Below are 14,720 nucleotides of genomic sequence, written 5' to 3'. Positions count from 1 at the left end.
ACAGTACTGGTCTAATGGAGACTACTAAATAGTACTGGTCTAATGGAGACTACTAAATAGTACTGGTCTAATGTAGAGTACTAAACAGTATTGGTCTAATGGAGAGTACTAAACAGTACTGGTCTAATGGAGAGTACTAAACAGTACTGGTCTAATGGAGAGTACTAAACAGTACTGGTCTAATGGAGACTACTAAATAGTACTGGTCTAATGGAGACTACTAAATAGTACTGGTCTAATGTAGAGTACTAAACAGTATTGGTCTAATGGAGAGTACTAAACAGTACTGGTCTAATGGAGAGTACTAAACAGTACTGGTCTAATGGAGAGTACTAAACAGTACTGGTCTAATGGAGAGTACTAAACAGTACTGGTCTAATGAAGAGTACTAACGAAGGTTCCACTTGGAACTGGAGGGAAGAACAGAACAAATGAGGAATGAGAAAGATGGATAGAATGACAGGAACAAGTGGAGATTCCCTCCTTTCTTCAGCGTCCCTCGTTCAGCCTGGTTAGCCGCTGGCACGCTTAGGGAAATTAGATCTATAGATTAGTACTGTACATCCTACACACACATATTTATATATACTATATACACACACACATACACACACTGCTTTGGCTAGAACAGTGTGCTTAGAGAAACTCCCACTGACTGTGTACATGAAGAAGAGCCAAGTTCACAGACTAGAGGCCCAGTCATTCATCCCTCTACATACACATACACACAGACACACACACACACACTAGCCGCATTGCTGTCTAGTCAGATTAACAGAGGGAATGCGCACACACACACACACACACACACACACACACACACACACACACACACACACACACACACACACACACACACACACACACACACACACACACACACACACACACACACACACACACACACACACACACACACACACACACACACACACACACACAGGGTCAGTTCTTTGCTATTCATCATCACACAACAATAGAACAACTGCAGACTGAAACAATGGGAGATTGAGTCTCTCCATCTTCTTTTCTCATGACTCCCTTTGCTGCCCTCTCTCAACCGCTCTGTCTCTTTCATAATGCATTTATTGACCATCATGTTGAGATGAGAGAAACAGAGGCAGGGAGGGAGGGAGGGAGGGGGAGGGAGGGAGGGAGGGAGGGAGTAAGGAAGTAAGGGTCTTTATTGGCATGGGAAACATATGTTAACATTGCCAAAGCAAGTGAAGTAGATAATAAACAAAAGTGAAATAAACAACAAAAAAATAACAGTAAACATTACACTCAAAGAAGTTACAAAAGACAAAATGCATTTCAAATGTCAATATTATGTCTATATACTCTGTTGTAACGATGTGCAAATAGTTAAAGTAAAAAAGTGGAAATAAATAAACATACATTTGGGTTGAATGTGGATGAATGGTGTTTGTTCTTCACTGGTTGCCCTTTTCTGCCTCTGCCTCTGCCTCTGCCTCTGCCTCTGCCTCTGCCTCTGCCTCTGCCTCTGCCTCTGTCTCTGTCTCTGTCTCTGTCTCCATCAGTATATTGGGCATGCATCTGTTTGGCTGTAAGTTTGGATCAGAGAGAGATGGAGACACTCTACCAGACAGGAAGAACTTTGACACTCTGCTCTGGGCCATCGTCACCGTGTTTCAGGTAAGATCGGTCTACCTCCCTCCCTCTCTCTCTCATTCCCTCTCTCTCTCCTTCTCTCCCTCATTCCCTCTCTCCCTCCCTCCCTCCCTCATTCCCTCTCTCCCTCCCTCCATCTCTCCCACTTTCACTCCAAAATCAAAGTCTGAGTCAAAGTCAAAATGAGTCCATTTGCCGAGCCATCTGTTTTATAGGTCCAACTACACACCAACTGCATGTGAACAATAAACAGCTGCTTTCTATTTGCACAATTCCACTTAAATCCCTCCCTCCCTCCCTTCCTTATTTCCTTCCTTCCTTCTTCCCTCCAACCTCACTCTCTCTCTCTTTCTTTCTCTCTCCTCCTTCCCTCTCTCCAGATCCTAACTCAGGAGGACTGGAACAAGGTTCTCTATAATGGTATGGCCTCCACCACTCCTGTGGCCGCTCTCTACTTCATCGCCCTCATGACCTTTGGGAACTACGTCCTCTTCAACCTTCTGGTGGCCATCTTGGTCGAGGGCTTCCAGACTGAGGTGAACTAAGTAAACCAAATAACACACACACACAGGCACATAACAAGATGGGAACTAACACCTGGGCTGAGGGCTTGGACATTACATCTTCTATTCATCCACCTTGACTCTCACCCTGAAATCTAAGTTTTTCCCTAATTGTGTCACCTATTATTACTCCTCCTCCTCTTTCTGACACGTGCTCTTCATCAGTCTTTACCCTCTCTCCATCCCTCTCTCCATCCCTCTCTCTTTTCCCATATGAAAGGTTGTCATATTTAATGATTTTCCTTACGGTGATGTCATCCGTCATCAGGAAAGTATGCTTACATCACAATGACATTCTTCTGCTCTCTCATCTTCCTTTTTACATTCCTCATTTTTGTTATCCCTCCCTCCCTTCTGCTCTTCGCCCATAAAACAAAAGACAAATCTCTCGCTCTCTGCATAGCCGCGATTCTTCTCTGACAGAGAGAGAGAGAGAGGTATACTGAGGGAGGGAAAGAGAGGGAAACATAGGATGACACAGAGAGAGGGGGAGAGAGAGAGACAGAGAAATGGAGAAACACAAAGAGATAGATAGGGAGACAGAGAAAGGATGAATGTATGTCTTTGTTGACAGTCAGATAGCATAATTCTCATCCCTACTGTAAGAGTGTGGCGTTTCAGAGCAGCTAGACATAGACTGTAATGGTTGTCTCGGCAGACAAAGTCAAAAAATGACATATCTCTTGTTTGGCTTCTGCTTTGTTTTAATTGAACATTGCAATTGAACATTCCATCTCTTGCTCGTTCATCTGTCTCTATCCCTCTCTCGTTCTGTCTGTCTCTCTCTATCTCTCTCTCTGACTTGTGACAGCACCTGTGCTTTGATCTATTGTGGTCTTTGAAATAAGTTAGAACAGCTGAGAAAAGAGGAGAGGGGAGGAGAAAAGTATAGACAGGATAGAGGAGCAGACATACTCATATTTAAAAGATGGATTGATTGGTCTCCTTTCTAGTTATTAGTTGTTACAAGAGTCTCCTTTCTAGGTCAGTTATTTGAATGTCATGGTGTTTAGAATAACACAGTCATGTCCAACATCTCCTTTATGAGCCCTCAATACCACCTGGCATCATTCAGGTCAGTTAGGAATGATTCAGGTATTATTTAAAGCCAGAGAGAAGCGACTGTGGCTATGGAATAAACACAGCTCTTAGCTGAACCATTTATGAGCGACACATGGCAGCTGTAAAAGTTACTGTTACTTTTTATGTTACGTCTCTAGCAAGTCTTGTTTTTAAGTACCCTTGTAGCGAATGAACCTTTCAAGTATATTGAACAGTAAACTCCAGCACACCGAACATACTGTACCTCTCTGGTCAGACTGAATGGAATGGATTCACCTTACCCCTGACTCATCAGACAAGCTGTCATAGGTAGTCCTCACCTGGCAGACATAGAGAGAGAGAGTGATTGGAGAGAGGAGGGTGGTGAGAGAGCAAAACAAGGACTAGAGAGAGAAAGCGAGCAAAAGAGAGAGAGAGAGAGAGGTCATGAGCAGATGAGCTCTCATGTTTTTCAGCATGTTTTTACATAAAGGTAGGTTTAGAGTTAGATAAACTTGGATTTTTCGGCTCCAAACCTATAACCTGTTTTTGGACAAAATTACCTGGAAGGATTCCTACTACCATAGATTCTTATCTCCAAGCACAAAAAATTGTCCACCTCAGAACAGCCCCTCAACCAGACCCGGAGAGCTGGCGGTGGAGAGACGTATCTGCACTATGGACTGTGGTGAGACAACACCAACAGGAGAAAGAGCAGGAGAAGGAGATGAACAGAGCAGTAGAGGAGAGGAGAGGATCAAACTGCTGGAGGAGCTGGAGACTGGGATGGAGGAGAGGATCAGACTGCTGGAAGAGCTGGAGACTGGGATGGAGGAGAGGATCAGACTGCTGGAGGAGCTGGAGACTGGGATGGAGGAGAGGATCAGACTGCTGGAGGAGCTGGAGAGTGGGATGGAGGAGAGGATCAGACTGCTGGAGGAGCTGGAGAGTGGAATGGAGGAGAGGATCAGACTGCTGGAGGAGCTGGAGAGTGGGATGGAGGAGAGGATCAGACTGCTGGAGGAGCTAGAGACTGGGATGGAGGAGAGGATCAGACTGCTGGAGGAGCTGGAGAGTGGAATGGAGGAGAGGATCAGACTGCTGGAGGAGCTGGAGAGTGGGATGGAGGAGAGGATCAGACTGCTGGAGGAGCTAGAGACTGGGATGGAGGAGAGGATCAGACTGCTGGAGGAGCTGGAGAGTGGAATGGAGGAGAGGATCAGACTGCTGGAGGAGCTGGAGACTGGGATGGAGGAGAGGATCAGACTGCTGGAGGAGCTGGAGAGTGGGATGGAGGAGAGGATCAGACTGCTGGAGGAGCTGGAGACTGGGATGGAGGAGAGGATCAGACTGCTGGAGGAGCTGGAGAGTGGGATGGAGGAGAGGATCAGACTGCTGGAGGAGCTGGAGAGTGGGATGGAGGAGAGGATCAGACTGCTGGAGGAGCTGGAGAGTGGAATGGAGGCGAGGATCAGACTGCTGGAGGAGCTGGAGACTGGGATGGAGGAGAGGATCAGACTGCTGGAGGAGCTGGAGAGTGGGATGGAGGAGAGGATCAGACTGCTGGAGGAGCTGGAGACTGGGATGGCGTGGGACAGAAAACCACCCATTAGATAGCTGGCCACCCCTGCAGAGAAGCCAGCAGAACAGCTCACCCCCAGACCCTGACCATAGCCTCAACATCACAGCAGAACAGTCTACACCAGACCCTGACCATAGCCTCGACATCACAGCAGAACAGCCCAGCCCCAGATCCTGACCATAGCCTCAACATCACAGCAGAACAGCCCACCCCCAGACCCTGACCATAGCCTCGACATCACAGCAAGACAGACAAATGAAAAACCCCAAGCCCAGGAGATCCCACCCCGTCTGAGCACCCCCCCTGTCAGCCACCCTGATAGCCCTCCTCACAACCCCCCCCCCCCCCCCCCCCCCCCCACACACACACACACCCACTGAGGACATACACAAGCCACATATTGCACTCCTTATGGACTCAAACAGGAAATATATACAAGAAAATATTTTTTTTCCCAAACACACAGTGTCTAAACTCTTGTGTCCAAACACCCAGCGCTCCCTAGACCTTCTGCCTGAGGACCAACTAGGGTCACCCAGCCACATAATAATACACACAGGCACAAATGACCTGAGAACACAGCAGGTAAGGGTGGCCACAGCACTCAACGGAGTGATTGAAAAAGCTTCTTCTACTTTCCCCAATTCACCAGTGGTTATCTCCACACATTATACCATGAAAAGACTTCCAGCCTGCTACTTCCAGCCTGCTATACAGTGGGTAAACACAGGTATTTCCAGTGACTGGGCCTCAAAACCAAATATTTACATTGCCCACAACTCCACCCTGGACTTGAACAGCCTTTACGACCAGGTCCACCTATACAAGGCAGCAGTGCCCACCTTCGCCCGTACCCTAAAGGACATCGCCCTCAACCGCAGCCCCAACACCTCACACAGGAGCAACAGATCAATAGACACTTTCCCAGACCCCCCGGACCTACACATAGAGGACCCACGCCGAGAGGACCTACATCCAGACCACAGCACCACCATCCACATCGCCACCCCAACCAATCAACACCCCCCCAAGTCAACCATGCCCATATCCCATTTAGGCCCCCTCAGATCAAACCTATGCCCCTCCTGCCCACCCCATGCCCCAAACTCTCACAAAGAGGGCCTCAACATGAAAGTCACACATACGCCCAGGCCGTGAGCAGGCAAACAGGCCCAACCCCCCCTCTTGCACTAACCCAAGCCAATGGCATGTACCAGATGCTCAGCAGGCTCTGCTCACACTTACTGGCCTGAGGCCAAACCACACGACCAACAACACTGGTCACTTTATGGAACACTAAGCCTTCACTATCTCATCTTGAAATATCCAAGGCCTGAGGTCATCTGCCTTTGGCCTAAAGAGCAGGAACCTGGACTTCAGCAAAGAAATCGGAAATACAGACATATTCATCCTACAAGAAACATGGTATAGAGGAGATGGACCCACTGGTTGCCCTCTAGGTTACTGTATCACAATTCCAGTGGGTCAGAAGTTTACATACACTAAGTTGACTGCCTTTAACCTTTTGGGGCTAGGTGGGACGCTAGCGTGCCACCCGTGGTGCACTCCATCAACAGCAGGTGCATTTCAAGAGCGGCAAATTTGAATCCAAATAAATGTCAAAATTCAAATTTTTCAAAAATACAACTATTTTACACCATTTGAAAGATAAACATCTCCTTAATCTAACCACGTTTTACGATTTCAAAAAGGTTTTACGGCGAAAGCATAAATTTAGAGTATGTTAGGACAGTACATTTACAAGAGTTGTGTGTAATGTTTTGTCAAGTCAAAGACAGGGTCACCAAAACCATAAAACCAGCTAAAATGATGCACTAACTTTTTACAATCTCCATCAGATGACACTCCTAGGACATTATGTTAGACAATGCATGCATTTTTTGTTCTATCAAGTTCATATTTATATCCAAAAACAGCGTTTTACTATGGCATTGATGTTGAGGAAATCGTTTCCCTCCAATAACCGGCAGTCAAGTCAGCGTCAGAAATTAAATAATTAAAATTAGAAAACATTGGTAAAATATTATATTGTCATTTAAAGAATTATAGATTTACATCTCTTGAACGCAATCAACTTGCCAGATTTAAAAATAACCTTACTGGGAAATCACACTTTGCAATAATCTGAGCACTGCGCCCAGAAAAATACGCGTTGCGATACAGACTAGACGTCATGTTGGGGAGATCTAAAATCGAAAATACTATGTAAATAATCCATTACCTTTGATTCTCTTCATCAGATGTCACTTCCAGGTATCACAGGTCCATAACGAATGTAGTTTTGTTCAAAAAAGCTCATCATTTATGTCCAAAAATCTCCGTCTCGTTAGCACATGATGTAAGCCAGCCGGACTTCTCGTCATGAACGAGGGGAAAAAATATATTTCCGTTCGTTCAAACATGTCAAACGTTGTATAGCATAAATCATTAGGGCCTTTTTTAACCAGAACATGAATAATATTCAAGGTGGACGAATGCATACTCTTTTATAACGTATTGGAACGAGGGTACCCAACATGAAGTCGCGCGCCAGGTGTCTAATGGGACATCATCGTTCCATGGCTCTTGTTCGGTCAGATCTCCCTCCAGAAGACTCAAAACACTTTGTAAAGGCTGGTGACATCTAGTGGAAGCAATAGGAAGTGCCAAAATATTCCTAAACCCCTGTGTTTTTCAATGGGATAGGTTTAAAGTCAATACAACACATCAGGTATCCACTTCCTGTCAGAAAATGTCTCAGGGTTTTGCCTGCCAAATGAGTTCTGTTATACTCACAGACACCATTCAAACAGTTTTAGAAACTTTAGAGTGTTTTCTATCCATATATAATAAGTATATGCATATTCTAGTTACTGGGTAGGATTAGTAACCAGATTAAATCGGGTACATTTTTTTTATCCAGACGTGCAAATGCTGCCCCCTAGACCCAACAGGTTAAGTTCGAGACCTCAGCTGAATCTGGTAATGAATGGTGTGGGTCTTGAACAAGTTGAGAAGACTAAATGACTTGGCTCTACCCTAGATTGTAAACTGTCATGGTCAAAACATAGATTCAATGGTTGTAAAGATGGGGAGAGGTCTGGCATTAATAAAGAGATGCTCTGCTTTTTTGACACCACAGTCCACAAAGCAAGTCCTGCAGGCTATAGTTTTATTTTATCTTGATTATTGTCCAGTCACATGATCAAGTGCTGCAAAGAAAGACCTAGTTAAGCTGCAGCTAGCCGAGAACAGAGTGGAACATCTTGCACTTCATTATAATTAGAGGGCTAATATTAATACTATGCATGCCAGTCTCTGTTGGCTAAGAGTTGAGGAAAGACTGTGTCAATTCATGTTTTTATAAGAAACATTACTGTGTTGGAAATTTCAAATTGTTTGCATAGTCAACTTACACACAGCACTGACACACACACACACACGTACCCCACCAGACATGCCACCAGGGGTCTTTTCACAGTCCTCAGGTCCAGAACACATTCAAGGAAACATACAGTATTGTACAGAGCTGTGAGCGCATGGAACTCCCTTCATTCTTATATAGTGCAAGTGAACTGCAAACCTGGTTTCAATAAACAAATAAAGCAACACCTCACGGGACAACGCCTCTCCCCCATGTGACCTACTTGTTGTGTGTATGTAGTGACATGTATGTGCAACTCACACACTACATGTTCATGTTTTAAATATATGTCAATTGTAAAGACTCTCGTCTGTAATGTATTTTTCATTAACTTCCTGTCAGAAAATGTCTCAGGGTTTTGCCTGCCAAATGAGTTCTGTTATACTCACAGACACCATTCAAACAGTTTTAGAAACTTTAGAGTGTTTTCTATCCATATATAATAAGTATATGCATATTCTAGTTACTGGGTAGGATTAGTAACCAGATTAAATCGGGTACATTTTTTTTATCCAGACGTGCAAATGCTGCCCCCTAGACCCAACAGGTTAAACAGCTTGGAAAATTCCAGAAAATTATGTTATAGCTTTAGAAGCTTCTGATAGGCTAATTGACATCATTTGAGTCAATTAGAGGTACACCTATGGATGTATTTCAAGGCCTACCTTCAAACTCAGTGCCTCTTTGCTTGACATCATGGGAAAATCAAAAGTAATCAGCCAAGACCTCAGAAAAAAAGTCTGCTTCAACTTTGGGAGCAATTTCCAAACGAAGGAGATGCATTCTGTCTCCTGGAGATAAACGTACTTGTGACCTTGTGAAGATACAGGAGGAAACAGGTACAAAAGTATCTATATCCACAGTAAAACAAGTCCTATATCGACATACCCTAAAAGGCCGCTGAGCAAGGAAGAAGCCACTGCTCCAAAACCACCATAAAAAAAGCCTGACTACGGTTTGCAACTACACATGGGGACAAAGATCGTACTTTTTGGAGAAATGTCCTCTGGTCTGATAAAACAACAATAGAACTCTTTGGACATAATGACCATCGTTATGTTTGGAGGAAAAAGGGGGATGCTTGCAAGTCGAAGAACACCATCCCAACCGTGAAGAACGGGTGTGGCAGCATCGTATTGTGGGGGTGCTTTGCTGCAGGAGGGACTGGTGCACTTCACAAAATAGATGGCTTCATGAGGATGGAAAATTATGTGGATATATTGAAGCAACGTCTCAAGACATCAGTCAGGAAGTTCAAGCTTGGTCGCAAATGGGTCTTCCAAATGGACAATGACCCCAAGCATACTTTCGAAGTTGTGGCAACATGGCTTAAGGACAACAAAGTCAAGGTATTGAGAGTGGCCATCACAAAGCCCTGACCTCAACCTATAGATAATTTGTGGGCAGAACTGAAAAAGCATGAGCAAGGAGGCCTACAAACCTGACTCAGTTACACCAGCTCTGTCAGGAGGAATGGGCCAAAATTCACCCAACTTATTGTGGGAAGCTCGTGGAAGGCTACCCAAAACGTTTGACCCAAGTTAAACAATTTAAAGGCAATGCTACCAAATACTAATTGAGTGTATGTAAACTTCTGACCCACTGGGAATATGATGAAAGAAAAAAAAGATGAAATAAATCATTCTCTCTGACATTTCACATTATTAAAATAAAGTGGTGATCCTAACTGACCTAAAACAGGGAACGTTAACTAGGATTAAATGTCAGGAATTGCGAAAAACTGAATTTACGTGCATTTGGCTAAGGTGTGGCTAGGTAAAAAGAGGAAAGAAAATAAAGCACGGGGTCGACTCGTGCACGCGCCTAAGCCCATTGTCCTCTGATCGGCCACTTGCCAAAAGCGTAAATGTGTTTCAGCCTGGGGCTGCCTCGATATCATTCGTCTTTTTCCCGGGCTCTGAGAGCCTATGGGAGCCGTAGGAAGTGTCACGTTACAGCAAAGATCCTCAGTCTTCAATAAAAAGAGCCAAGATGAACAACAACTTGTCAGACAGGCCACTTCCTGTGCAGAATCTTCTCAGGTTTTTGCCTGCCATATTAGTTCTGTTATACTCACAGACACCATTCAAACAGTTTTAGAAACTTTAGGGTGTTTTCTATCCAAAGCCAATAATTATATGCATATTCTAGTTACTGGGCAGGAGAAGTAACCAGATTAAATCGGGTACGTTTTTTATCCGGCCGTGTCAATACTGCCCCCTACCCCCAACAGGTTAAAATAGCTTTTCGGCGAAAGCACATTTTGCAATATTCTGAGTACATAGCTCTGCCATCACGGCTAGCTATTTTGACATCCACCAACTTCGGGGTCACCTAAACTCAGAATCACTATTAGAAAAATTGGATTACCTTTGCTGTTCTTCATCAGAATGCACTCCCAGGACTTCTACTTCAACAACAAATGTTGTTTTGGTTCCAAATAATTCATAGTTATATCCAAATACCTCCATTTTGTTCGTGCGTTCAGGTCACTATCCGAAGGGTAACGCGCAAGCGCATTTCGTGACATTTCTTTTTCAAAATATTCCATTACCGTACTTAGAAGCATGTAAAACGCTGTTTAAAATCAATTTTTATGCTATTTTTCTCGTAAAATAGCAATAATATTCCAACCGGGCAACGTTGTATTCATTCAAAGAGAGAAAGAAAAACATGGCGAGTTCTCGTGACCGCGCATCTCCAGTCTCACTGTCCCCAGGCTGACCACTTACAAACTCTGCTCCTATACTTTGCCAAGAGACTGCAGACACCCCATTCCACTTTCTGGTGGCTTTAGAGAGCCAATGGAAGCCTTAGAAAGTGTCACGTTACAGCACAGATGCTGTAATGTCGATAGAGATGCAACAGAAGGACAACAAATTGTCAGACAGGGCACTTCCTGCATGGAATCTTCTCAGGTTTTGGCCTGCCATATGACTTCTGTTATACTCACAGACACCATTCAAACCGTTTTATAACCTTTAGAGTGTTTTCTATCCAAATCTACTAATTATATGCATATTCTAGTTTCTGGGCAGGAGTAGTAACCAGAATAAATCGGGTACATTTTTTATCCGGCCGTGAAAATACTGCCCCCTATCCCAAAGAAGTTAAGCAAGCTGGTCTTGAGGCTCTGCTCACAAACATAAACAGACCCCACAGAGCCCCAGGACAGCAACACAATTAGACCCAACCAAATCATGATGAAACAAAAATATATTTACTTGATACATTGGAAAGAAATAACAAAATAAATATGCGAACTAGAATGCTATTTGGCCCTAAACAGAGAATCACAGTGGCAGAATACCTGACCACTGTGACTGACCCCAAATTAAGGACATCTTAGACCATGTTCAGACTCAGTGAGCATAGCCTTGCTATTGAGAAAGGCCGCCGTTGGCAGACCTGGCTCTCAAGAGAAGACAGGATATGTGCACACTGCGCACACAATGAGGTGGAAACTGAGCTGCACTTCCTAAACTCCAGCCCAATGTATGACCATATTAGAGAGACATATTTCCCTCAGATTTGACAGATCCACAAACAATTTGAAAACAAACCCAAACCCAATAAACTCCCATATCTACTAGGTGAAATACCACAGTGTGCCATCACTGCAGCAAGATTTGTGACCTGTTGCCACAAGAAAAATACAACCAGTGAAGAGCAAACACCATTGTAAATACAACCCATATTTATGTTTATTTTCCCTTTTGTAATTTAACTACTTGCACATCATTACATCATTGTCTTTAATCTTTTGGAGCTTTTACTCTAACATTTTTATTGTTTAATTCACTTTTGTATATTATCTATTTCACTTGCTTTGGCAATGTTAACATATTTTTCCCATGCCAGTAGAGCCCTTTGAGTTTAATTGAATTGAATTGAGAGGGAGAGACTAGGGAGAGAGACACAGAGAGAGAGAGAGAGAGAGACAGAGAAAAAAGCGGGACAGATAGAGAGAGTGATCTAGAGAGAGTGTACAGCGATGTCAGCCAGTGATTGCTGAACTCATATATTTATAGATAATGTGGGAGGTCTCTGGCCTTTGACAAACTAGTCAAGATGACTACTAAAGACCTGGCACACATCTAGAATGAGATGTATTATTAACTCATCAAGATAAACTCCACTTTACCACACACACAGCGACAGACAGACAGACAGACAGACAGACAGACAGACAGACAGACAGACAGACAGACAGACAGACAGACAGACAGACAGACAGACAGACAGACAGACAGACAGACAGACAGACAGACAGACAGACAGACAGACAGACAGACAGACAGACAGAAATGTTACTAATCTAAGTTAGCCTAAACTTCCTCTCCTCCTCTCTTCCTCTCCTCTCTTCTTCTCCTCTCTTCTCCTCCTCTCTTCCTCTCCTCCTCTCTTCCCCTCCTCTCTTCTCCTCCTCTGTTCCCCTCCTCTGTTGCCCTCCTCTAATCTTCTCTCTTATTCTCCTCTCCTCCCTTCCTCTCCTCTCCTCCTCTCTTCCTCTCCTCCTCTCTTCCCCTCCTCTCTTCCCCTCCTCTCTTCCCCTCCTCTCTTCCCCTCCTCTCTTCTCCTCCTCTCTTTCCCTCTTCTCCCTTCTCCTCCTCTCTTCCCTCTTCTCCCTCTCCTCCTCTCTTCCCCTCCTCCTCTGGTTCTTTCCTCCTGTCCTCACAATTCATTTGAAAGCTGTTTGCTCAATTCCTTCACAATTGTTTTCTAACATCCTTCTCACAGTTTATTTTTAGTCGGCCGAACTTTGCAGTGAGTCAGGGTTGCTAGGTAACGATAGGTTGAATGACGTGAGTTGGGATGAGAGATGTTTGGTTCTGGGGCCATGCCCTGGTATACACACACATACATACATACATACATACATACATACATACATACATACATACATACATACATACATACATACATACATACATACATACATACATACATACATACATACATACATACATACATACATACATACATACATACATACATACATACATACATACATACATACAACACACACACACACACACACACACACACACACACACACACACACACACACACACACACACACACACACACACACACACTACACACACACTACACACACTACACAGTATACTGTACTGTACTGACTGATGCCCAGCTTCCCAGCTGTAGACTCTGTTACAGTGTTGCTATGCTGTGTACCCTCCACCTATGACTGATAACTGACTGAAGGACTTACGGTTTAACTTATGAAGTTATAACTCATGGCTGAAATGCGTATGATTGGCCCAAAGACATGATGCTATCACATTGAGCTGTTTTGCTGTGTGTTATTGCAACTTGGCTGCATTCTGCTATGATTGACAGAGCATCTCTTCTGTGTATTGAGCATCTCTTCTGTGTATACTGAAATGATTTATATTCTGCGCGTCTTTAGCATGATACAGAATATATATATTAAATATCTGCCTGGTCAACCTAATTCTCTTTCTGCTTTGTTTGCTGCTATGGTGCCTCTCCTCTCTATTCATCCTTCCTTTCTCTCACTCTGTTACTCATTCTCTCTCTTTATCTCTCTCTTTCTATGTTCCTCTCTCTCACACCTTTTCTCTCTCCCTCGCTTTCTCTCTCCATTTCTCCTTCTCTCTATCCCTTTCTCTCTCTCTCTGTCTTCCCCTCCTTCTCTTCCTGCGGTAAAACATCACCCACTTCCACTTTAGGGGGAAGTGGGTGAGAGAGGACTTGCATGTCCAGTTGAGCCTAGATCAACTGCCTCTAGGTTCAAGGGTATGTACTGCAATGTGCTCCCACCTCTTCACACTCTCTCTCTCCCTCTCTCTCTCTCTCTCTCTCTCTCCCCCCTCTTTCTCCCCCTCTCTCTCTCTCCCCTTCTCTCTCCCCCTCTCTCGCTCTCTCTCCCTCTCAGGCTCCCCCTGTCTCTCTACCCTCCACAACCCCGCTGCACGATGCCACGGCTGTTGAGACTAACCAGGTTGACAGTGTGTGTGTTCAATGTGTGTGTGTTCAGTTGTTGTGTGTGTGTTCACTGTCTTAACTGTGGTATCAGACGGTTGATCAGTAGTTGGTTGTTTTCATGCTGGAAAGCAGATTTCACAGATGTCTCTCTCTTCAGGTCCATTGGTTCCTTCCATTAGCGGTGCAAACAAAGAAACACACTAGAATCATGCCCAGAGTAGCCAAACGAATGCTAAAGCACTACAGTAGAAATGTCCCTAAAGCCTGTCTGTTTATGGACTATGAAGAGACATCAGCACAGTCATTTAGAGCCAACAGGACAACTTTAGAATAACAGGGATACAGTTAACCCTGGGAGAGGGATTTAAAGGAGAGTCTGCTCTGTGTGGTCTGTAGTAGTTAACCCTGTAGTTATCCTCCCATTGTGTGGATGTGTATGCCCTGTCCTGTGCAGTCCCTGTATTTCTATCTGTTTATGAGTAACGGAGGTGGTGTGTGAACATGA

The 14,720-nt window shown here is 44.2% G+C and overlaps 1 protein-coding gene across 1 annotated transcript in view; it reads left to right on the top strand.

The window, feature by feature from the left end:
* LOC106578905 (voltage-dependent T-type calcium channel subunit alpha-1G) overlaps positions 1-14,720 on the top strand; it is a 166,582-nt gene that overhangs the window by 19,123 nt on the left and 132,739 nt on the right. Inside the window, exons 5-6 of the mRNA XM_082965756.1 lie at positions 1,542-1,656; positions 2,013-2,168. Coding sequence (XP_082821882.1) covers positions 1,542-1,656; positions 2,013-2,168 — 271 coding nt within the window. The remainder of the gene's footprint in view (positions 1-1,541; positions 1,657-2,012; positions 2,169-14,720) is intronic.

Source organism: Salmo salar, chromosome 19, assembly GCF_965601325.2.
Source record: "Salmo salar chromosome 19, fSalSal1, whole genome shotgun sequence".
Taxonomy (NCBI): Eukaryota; Metazoa; Chordata; class Actinopteri; order Salmoniformes; family Salmonidae; genus Salmo; species Salmo salar.
Note: the sequence above shows the minus strand (reverse complement) of the source record. Positions and strands in the feature narration are given on the sequence as shown.